The sequence below is a fragment of the Lonchura striata genome, chromosome 21 (genome assembly GCF_046129695.1).
Source record: "Lonchura striata isolate bLonStr1 chromosome 21, bLonStr1.mat, whole genome shotgun sequence".
Classification (NCBI taxonomy): domain Eukaryota; kingdom Metazoa; phylum Chordata; class Aves; order Passeriformes; family Estrildidae; genus Lonchura; species Lonchura striata.
The window spans coordinates 2,072,956-2,082,943 of record NC_134623.1 but is presented as its reverse complement, the minus strand read 5'-3'; the positions used below and the strand labels follow the sequence as shown (position 1 = coordinate 2,082,943).

The following is a 9,988-nucleotide window of genomic DNA, read 5'->3' as shown; positions in this document are numbered from 1 at the left end:
ATTAAGATGGGCTCAATTTATCCAGAGTTTAATTAATTCAGATTTTAATTAATCCAGTCTAATTAATTAAACTGTGTTCTGTTAATCCAGAGTTCAATTAATCCAGAGTTTAATTAATTCAGAGTTTAATAAATCCAGTCTAATTAATTAAATAGGGTTCAAATAATCCAGAGTTTAATTAATCCCGATCTTAATTAATCCAGTCTAATTAATTAAATAGGGTTCAAATAATCCAGAGTTTAATTAATCCCGATCTTAATTAATCCAGTCTAATTAATTAAATTGGGTTCCATTTATCCAGAGTTCAGTTAATCCAGAGTTTAATTAATCCAATCTAATTAATTAAACTGGATTCAGTTAACCCAAGGTTTCATTAATCCAGAGTTTAATTAATCCTGTCTGATTAATTAAATTGGGTTCAATTAAGCCAGAGTTTCATTATTTGGAATTTGAGTAACCCAGAGTTTCATTAATCTTGAATTTAATTAATCCAGAGTTTAATTAACCCAATCTAATTAATTAAACTGGGTTCAGTTAACCCAGAGGTTCATTAATCCAGAGTTAATTAACCCGGCCTAATTAATTACATGGGTTCAATTCATTCCTTGTCCTTCCTGGTGGCCCCAAAGTTCTCCTGGTGTCCTCAAGGTTCTCCTGGTGTCCCCAAGGTTCTCCTGGTGTCCCCAAGGTCCCCATGGTGGCCCCAAGGTTCTCCTGGTGGCCCCAAGGTCCCCATGGTGGCCCCAAGGTTCTCCTGGTGGCCCCAAGGTTCTCCTGGTGTCCCCAAGGTCCCCATGGTGGCCCCAAGGTTCCCATGGTGTCCCCAAGGTTCTCCTGGTGTCCCCAAGGTTCTCCTGGTGTCCCCAAGGTCCCCATGGTGTCCCCAAGGTTCCCATGGTGGCCCCAAGGTTCTCCTGGTGTCCCCAAGGTCCCCATGGTGGCCCCAAGGTCCTCATGGTGGCCCCAAGGTCCTCATGGTGGCCCCAAGGTTCTCCTGGTGGCCCCAAGGTCCCCATGGTGTCCCCAAGGTCCCCATGGTGGCCCCAAGGTCCCCATGGTGGCCCCAAGGTTCTCCCGGTGGCCCCAAGGTTCTCCTGGTGGCCCCAAGGTTCCCATGGTGGCCCCAAGGAGTTCTGATGGCCCTGGAGGTCTCCGCGGTGGCCCCAAAGTTCTCACGGTGGCCCCAAGGAGTTCCTGATGGCCCTGGAGGTCTCTACGGTGTCCCCAAGGTTCCCATGGTGGCCCTGGAGGTCCCTGTGGTGTCCCCAAGGTTCTCCTGGTGGCCTTGTTCTCTTGCAGCTCCTGCCATGGACTTGGTGGCCGGGCTGGTGGCCCTGGTGGCCCTGGTGGCCCTAACCCTGCTGGTGGTGGCCCAGAGGCTCGGGATGTTCTACCGCATCTTCCACAAGGTCTGGGGACACCTGGGGACATTGGGGACATCAGGGGGACATTGGGGACACTGGTGGGGTGGAGAACATTGGGACAGGTGGCATGGAGAACACTGGGACAGGTTGGATGGAGAACATCAAGGACAGGTGACACCGGTGGGATGGAGAACATCTGGGACAGGTGGGATGGAGAACACTGGGACAGGTTGGATGGAGAACATCAAGGACAGGTGACACCAGTGGGATGGAGAACATCTGGGACAGGTGGGATGGAGAACACTGGGACAGGTGACACCAGGCATGGAGAACATTGGGACAGGTGACACCAGGCATGGAGAACATGAAGGACAGGTGGGGTGGAGAACATGAAGTACAGGTGGGATGGAGAACATCAAGGATGGGTGGGATGGAGAACATCAGGGACAGGTGTCACCAGGGATGGAGAACATCAGGAACAGGTGTCACCGGTGGGGATGGAGAACATTGGGGACAGGTGGGATGGAGAACATCAAGGACAGGTTGCACCAGTGGGATGGAGAACATCAGGGATAGGTGACACCGCTGTCACCTCTGACCTCCTGGTGGCCCCGTGGTGGCCCAGGTGGACACGACGAGTCCCCGTCACGGTGGCGAGCTGGTGGCCGAGGTCCTGCGGGCCCACGGCGTCCAGTTCATCTTCACGCTGCCCGGTGGCCACATCTCGCCCGTGCTGGTGGCCTGCGAGAAGATCGGCATCCGCGTGGTGGACACGCGCCACGAGGCCACCGCCGTCTTCGCCGCCGACGCCGTCTCACGCCTCTCGGGTCAGCTCTGGTGGCATCTCGGGGGGGTTTGTCCCCAGCTGTCCCCAAGGGGTGGAGGTGGCCCCATGGCTGACATCTCCAGAGGGTTTTGGGTGTCCCACCTTGGTGGACCTTGGGTGACCTGAGCGGGTTTTGGGATGTCCAGGGTGGGATTCGTCCCCCTTTGTCCCCATCTGTCCCCAAGGGATGGAGGTGGCCCCATGGCCGACATCTCCAGGGGGTTTTGGAGGCCCACCTGGGTGGGTCTTGGTTGACCTGAGAGGGTTCCAGGATCTTGGGATGTCCAGGGTGGGATTTGTCCCCATCTGTCCCCAAGGGATGGAGGTGGCCCCATGGCTGACATCTCCAGAGGGTTTGGGTGTCCCACCTGGGTGGGTCCTGAGAAGCTTCAGGGCTGTGGCAGGGTGGGATTTGTCCCCATTTGTCCCCTCCTGGATCAAATCCATCCTTTGGCCACCTTGGAGCCATCTTGGTGCTTCCATGATGTCATCTCGCCACCATCTTGGTGCCATCTTGGTGCCATCATGGAGCCACCTTGGTGCCACCTTGATGTGACCTTGGAGCCACCTTGGTACCACCTTGATGTCATCTTGGTGCCACCTTGGAGTCATATTGGTACCACCATGATGTCACCTTGGAGCCACCTTGGCGCCATCTTGGAGCCGTCTTGGAGCCATCATGGTGCCATCTTGGCACCATCTTGGTGACATCTTGGTGCCACCATGGAGCCACCTTGGTGCCACCCTGATGTCCCCTCAGTGTCCCCTCGGTGCCACCTTGGAGCCACCTATGCGCCATCTTGGCACCATCTTGAAGCCATATTGATGCCATGTTGGCGCCATTTTGGTGCCACCATGATGTCATCTTGGCGCCATCTTGAAGCCATCTTGGCGCCATCTTGGCGCCATCTTGGTGCCACCTTGGTGCCATCTTGACGCCATCTTGGTGCCACCATGCAGCCATCTTAGTGCCATCTTGACATCATCTTGGTGCCACCATGATGTCACCTTGGTGCCACCTTGGAGACACCTTGGAGGCATCTTGGTACCATCTCGGTGCCATCTTGGTGCCACGTTGGCGCCATTTTGGTGCCACCATGATGTCAACTTGGCGCCCTCTTGAAGCCATCTTGGCGCCACCTTGGCACCATCTTGGTGCCACCTTGGAGCCATCTTGGTACCATGTTGGTGCCATGTTGGCGCCATTTTGGTGCCACCATGATGTCATCTTGGCGCCATCTTGAAGCCATCTTGGTGCCATTTTGAAGCCATCTTGGTGCCACCATGCAGCCATCTTGGCGCCATCTTGACATCATCTTGGTGCCACCTTGAAGGCATCTTGGTGCCATGTTGGTGCCATTTTGGCGCCACCATGATGTTGGAGCCACTTTGGTGCCATCTTGGTGATACCTTGGTGCCATCATGGTGCCACCTTGGTGCCATCATGATGCCATCTTGGTGACACCTTGGAGCTACCTTGGAGCCATCTAGGTGCCATTTTGACGCCATCTTGGTGCCACCTTGGATCCACCTTGGAGCCATCTTGGCGCCATCTTGAAGCCATATTGGCGCCATCTTCACCCCATCTTGGTGCCATCCTGGCGCCATTTTGATGCCCCCATGATGTCATCTTGGAGCCACTTTGGTGCCATCTTGGTGACACCTTGGTGCCATCATGGTGCCATCTTGGTGCCATCTTGAAGCCACCTTGGTGCCACCTTGGTGCCACCATGGAGCCATCTGGGTGCCACATTAGTGCCACCTTGGAGCTACCTTGGTGCCATCTTGGTGCCATCATGCTGCCATCTTGGCGCCATCTTGACATCATCTTGGTGCCACCATGATGTCACCTTGGTGCCATCTTGGTGCCATATTGACGCCATCTTGGTGCCACCTTGGCGCCATTTTGAAGCCACCTTGGTGCCACCATGCAGCCGTCTTGGCGCCATCTTGACGTCATCTTGGTGCCACCATGATGTCACCTTGGGGCCATCTTGGTGCCATATTGACCCCATCTTGGTGCCACCTTGGCGCCATATTGGAGACATCTTGGAGCCATCATGATGCCATATTGGTGCCACCTTGGCACCATCTTGAAGCCATATTGACGCCATCTTGGTGCCACCTTGGTGCCATTTTGAAGCCACCTTGGCGCCACCATGCAGCCGTCTTGGTGCCACCTTGGCACCATCTTGAAGCCATATTGACGCCATCTTGGTGCCACCTTGGCGCCATTTTGAAGCCACCTTGGCGCCACCATGCAGCCGTCTTGGCGCCATCTTGACATCATCTTGGTGCCACCATTATGTCACCTTGGGGCCATCTTGGTGCCATATTGACGCCATCTTGGTGCCACCTTGGCGCCATTTTGAAGCCACCTTGGCGCCACCATGCAGCTGTCTTGGCGCCATCTTGACGTCATCTTGGTGCCACCATGATGTCACCTTGGGGCCACCTTGGCGCCATTTTGAAGCCACCTTGGTGCCACCATGCAGCCATCTTGGCGCCATCTTGACATCATCTTGGTGCCCCCATGATGTCACCTTGGGGCCATCTTGGTGCCATATTGACGCCATCTTGGTGCCACCTTGGCGCCATATTGGAGACATCTTGGAGCCATCATGATGCCATATTGGTGCCACCTTGGCACCATCTTGAAGCCATATTGACGCCATCTTGGTGCCACCTTGGTGCCATTTTGAAGCCACCTTGGCGCCACCATGCAGCCGTCTTGGCGCCATCTTGACATCATCTTGGTGCCACCATGATGTCACCTTGGGGCCACCTTGGCGCCATTTTGAAGCCACCTTGGCGCCACCATGCAGCCGTCTTGGCGCCATCTTGACATCACCTTGGTGCCATATTGACGCCATCTTGGTGCCACCATTATGTCACCTTGGGGCCATCTTGGTGCCATATTGACGCCATCTTGGTGCCACCTTGGCGCCATTTTGAAGCCACCTTGGCGCCGCCATGCAGCCGTCTTGGCGCCATCTTGACATCACCTTGGTGCCACCATGATGTCACCTTGGGGCCATCTTGGTGCCATATTGACGCCATCTCGGCGCCACCTTGGCGCCATATTGGAGACATCTTGGAGCCATCATGATGCCATATTGGTGCCACCTTGGCACCATCTTGAAGCCATATTGACGCCATCTTGGTGCCACCTTGGCGCCATTTTGAAGCCACCTTGGCGCCACCATGCAGCCGTCTTGGCGCCATCTTGACATCATCTTGGTGCCCCCATGATGTCACCTTGGGGCCATCTTGGTGCCATATTGACGCCATCTTGGTGCCACCTTGGCGCCATTTTGAAGCCATCTTGGTGCCATATTGACGCCATCTTGGCGCCACCTTGGCGCCATATTGGAGACATCTTGGAGCCATCATGGTGCCATATTGGTGCCACCTTGGCACCATCTTGAAGCCATATTGACGCCATCTTGGTGCCACCTTGGCGCCATTTTGAAGCCACCTTGGCGCCACCATGCAGCCGTCTTGGCGCCATCTTGACATCACCTTGGTGCCATATTGACGCCATCTTGGTGCCACCTTGGCGCCATATTGACGCCATCTTGGTGCCACCTTGGCGCCATTTTGAAGCCACCTTGGCGCCACCATGCAGCCATCTTGGCGCCATCTTGACATCACCTTGGTGCCACCATGACGCCATCTTGGTGCCACCTTGGTGCCACCTTGGGGCCACCTTGGAGCCCCCTGGGTGTCCCCTGGGTGCCCCCCGGGTGTCCCCTGGGTGCCAGCGCTGTCCCCGCAGGCCGCATCGGCGTGGCGGTGGTGACGGCGGGTCCCGGGGTCACCAACGCGGTGACGGCCGTGAAGAACGCGCAGATGGCCGAGTCGCCGCTGCTGCTGCTGGCCGGGGCGGCCGCCCGGCTGCAGAAGGTGGGAGCCGGGCCCGGGCCCCGATTCCCGAATTCCCCAAATCCCGAAATCCCCAATTCCCAAAATCCCCAATTCCCAAAATACCCCAATTCCCAAATCCCGAAATCCCCAATTCCTGAAATCCCAAAATCCCCAATTCCTGAAATCCCAAAATCCCCAATTCCTGAATTCCCCAATTCCCAAAATCCCCAATTCCTGAATTCCCAAAATCCCCAATTCCTGAATTCCCCAATCCCCTGAATTCCCAAATTCTCAAATTCCCATATCCTGAATTCCCAAATTCCCCAAATCCCGAATTCCAGAATTCCCAAATTCCCTTTGCCATTCCCAAATTCCCATTCCCAAATTCCCGAATTCCCTTTGCCATTCCCAAATTCCCAATTCCCATTCCCAATTCCCTTTGCCATTCCCCATTCCCCATTCCCCAATTCCCATTCCCCAATTCCCGACTAATTCCGGAATTCCCGGATCATTCCAGGGCCGCGGGGCCCTGCAGGCGGAGCCGCAGCTGCCGCTGCTCCTGAATTCCCCAATTCCCTTTGCCATTCCCCAATTCCCATTCCCATTCCCAAATTCCCGACTAATTCCCGACTAATTCCCGAATAATTCCAGGGCCGCGGGGCTCTGCAGGCGGTGCCGCAGCTGCCGCTGTTCTCCCCAATTCCCTTTCCCATTCCCCTTTTCCCATTCCCAAATTCCCATTCCCAAATTCCCATTGCCATTCCCAAATTCCCGACTAATTCCGGAATTCCCTAATAATTCCAAGCCCGCGGGGCTCTGCAGGCGGAGCTGCAGCTGCCGCTGCTCCCGAATCCCCAATTCCCTTTGCCTTTCCCCATTCCCTTTCCCCAATTCCCATTCCCCATTCCCCAATTCCCAAATTCCCGTTCCCATTCCCAAATTCCCGACTAATTCCGGGATTCCCGGATCATTCCAGGGCCGCGGGGCTCTGCAGGCGGTGCCGCAGGTGCCGCTGCTCCCGAATCCCCAATTCCCATTCCCCAATTCCCCATTCCCAATTCCCCAATTCCCATTCCCCAATTCCCCATTCCCAATTCCCCATTCCCAATTCCCCATTCCCCATTCCCCATTCCCCATTCCCCAATTCCCCATTCCCAATTCCCCATTCCCCATTCCCCAATTCCCCAATTCCCCATTCCCCAATTCCCCATTCCCCAATTCCCCATTCCCCAATTCCCCAATTCCCCATTCCCCAATTCCCCATTCCCCAATTCCCCAATTCCCATTCCCCAATTCCCCATTCCCCAATTCCCCATTCCCCAATTCCCCAATTCCCCATTCCCAATTCCCCATTCCCCAGTTCCCCATTCCCAATTCCCCATTCCCAATTCCCCATTCCCCAATTCCCCATTCCCAATTCCCCATTCCCCATTCCCCAATTCCCCAATTCCCCATTCCCCAATTCCCCATTCCCAATTCCCCATTCCCCAGTTCCCCATTCCCCAATTCCCCATTCCCAATTCCCCATTCCCCATTCCCCAATTCCCCAATTCCCCATTCCCCAATTCCCCATTCCCAATTCCCCATTCCCCAATTCCCCAATTCCCCATTCCCCAATTCCCCATTCCCAATTCCCCATTCCCCAATTCCCCATTCCCCAATTCCCCAATTCCCCATTCCCAATTCCCTTTGCCATTCCCATTCCCCATTCCCCAATTCCCCATTCCCCAATTCCCCATTCCCAATTCCCCATTCCCCAATTCCCCATTCCCCAATTCCCCATTCCCCAATTCCCCATTCCCCAATTCCCCAATTCCCCATTCCCAATTCCCTTTGCCATTCCCATTCCCCATTCCCCAGTTCCCCATTCCCCAATTCCCCATTCCCAATTCCCCATTCCCCAATTCCCATTCCCCAATTCCCTTTGCCATTCCCCATTCCCATTCCCCAATTCCCATTCCCCAATTCCCTTTGCCATTCCCCATTCCCCATTCCCCAATTCCCTTTCCCATTCCCCAATTCCCATTCCCATTCCCAAATTCCCGGATAATTCCCGGATCTTTCCCTCATCCCAGGCCCGCGGGGCCCTGCAGGCGGAGCTGCAGCTGCCGCTGTTCCCCAATTCCCTTTGCCATTCCCAATTCCCATTCCCATTCCCAAATTCCCGGATAATTCCCGGATCTTTCCCTCATCCCAGGGCCGCGGGGCGCTGCAGGCGGTGCCGCAGGTGCCGCTGTTCCCCAATTCCCCAATTCCCTTTCCCATTCCCCAATTCCCATTCCCAAATTCCCGACTAATTCCGGAATTCCCGGATCATTCCAGGGCCGCGGGGCGCTGCAGGCGGTGCCGCAGGTGCCGCTGCTCCCGAATTCCCCAATCCCCTTTCCCATTCCCCAATTCCCATTCCCATTCCCCAATTCCCGTTCCCATTCCCAAATTCCCGGATAATTCCCGGATAATTCCCGGATCTTTCCCTCATTCCAGGGCCGCGGGGCGCTGCAGGCGGTGCCGCAGGTGCCGCTGCTGCGGCCGCTGTGCAAGTCCTGCGTCTCCGTGGGCTCCGTGCGCCGCCTCGTCCCCGTCCTGCGCCGCGCCCTGGCCACGGCCGCCGGCGGCACGCCCGGTCAGCGGGGCCCCTGCCCGCAATTCCCAAAATTCCCAAAAGAATTCCCGAAAAACCCCCAGGAAATTCACAAATATCCACCAAAAATCCCGGCAATTCCCCCGAAACTCCCAAAGATTCCTGAAAACACCCGAAAAACTCCCCCAAATTCCCCGAAAAAATCCCGGAAATGGAAATTCCCCCCAAAAAAATCCTGGAAATTCCCAAAAGTTCCCCAAATCCCCAAAAAATCCTCCCCCCCCAAAAAAAAAATCCCGGAAATTCCAGGAATTTAAAAAAAAAAAAAAAATTCCCAAAAATTCGCAGGAAGTCAAAAAAATTCCCAAAAATTCCTATAAATTCCTATAAATTCCTGAAAATTCACAGAAAATTCCAAAATTCCCAAAAATTCCCGGGAATTCCCCAAAATTCCTGAAAATTTCCAATAATTCCCCAAAATTCCTGGAAATTCCAAAAAAATTCCCAGAAGTTCCCGTAAAGTCCCGGAAATTTCCAAATATTGGGGTTTGGGGAGGGGGGAATCCCAGAATTCTCAATAATTCCTGAAAAATACCAGAAATTCCCAAAAATCCCCCGGAATTCCCGAAATTCACAAAAATTTCCAAGAAGTCCCAAAAATTCCAGAAAATTCCCAAAAATTACCAAAATTCAAAAAAATTCCTGAAAATGCCCGAAAAGTCCGGAAAATTCCCCAAAAGTCCCAAAAATTCCAGAAATTTTCCGAAAATTACCAAAAATACCAGAAAATTCTTGGAAATTCCCAGAAATTCCCAAAAATTCCCAAAAATTGCCCAAAATTTTTAAGAATTCCCAAATTTCCCCAAAAAGTCCCCAAAATTCCCTGAAAATTCCCCAAAAATTCTGAAAGTTCCCCCAAATTCCCGGAAGTTCCCCAAAATTCATGAAAATTCCAGAAAAAAAACCAGAAAATTCCCGGAATTCCCAAAAATTCCCAAAAAAATTCCTGGAAATTCCCAAAAATTCCCAAAAAATTCCCGAAAATCCATGAAAATTCCCGAAAATTGCTGGAAAGTTCCGAAATTCCCCAAAATTCCCCAAAATTTGTGAAAATTCCCGAAATTCCCTGAAATTCCAGAAAATTCCCAGAAATTCCCGAAAATTCCCAAAATTTCCCAAATTCCTGATAATTCCCCAAAAATCGAAAAAATTCCCGAAAATTCCCCGAAAATTCCTGAAAATTCCCATAAATTCCTCAAAATGCATGAAAAATCCCCCAAATCCCCGGAAATTCCCAAAAATGGGGTTTGGGGAGGGGGGAATTCCAAAATTCCCAAAAATTCCCAAAAC

General features: G+C 53.3%; 1 protein-coding gene across 1 annotated transcript in view; it reads left to right on the top strand.

The window, feature by feature from the left end:
* The first annotated feature begins 1,222 nt into the window (after positions 1–1,222).
* HACL2 (2-hydroxyacyl-CoA lyase 2) overlaps positions 1,223–9,988 on the top strand; it is a 31,331-nt gene continuing 22,565 nt past the window's right edge. The window contains exons 1-4 of the mRNA XM_077787768.1: positions 1,223–1,409; positions 1,990–2,191; positions 5,969–6,096; positions 8,542–8,680. Coding sequence (XP_077643894.1) covers positions 1,236–1,409; positions 1,990–2,191; positions 5,969–6,096; positions 8,542–8,680 — 643 coding nt within the window. The 5' untranslated portion in view covers positions 1,223–1,235. The remainder of the gene's footprint in view (positions 1,410–1,989; positions 2,192–5,968; positions 6,097–8,541; positions 8,681–9,988) is intronic.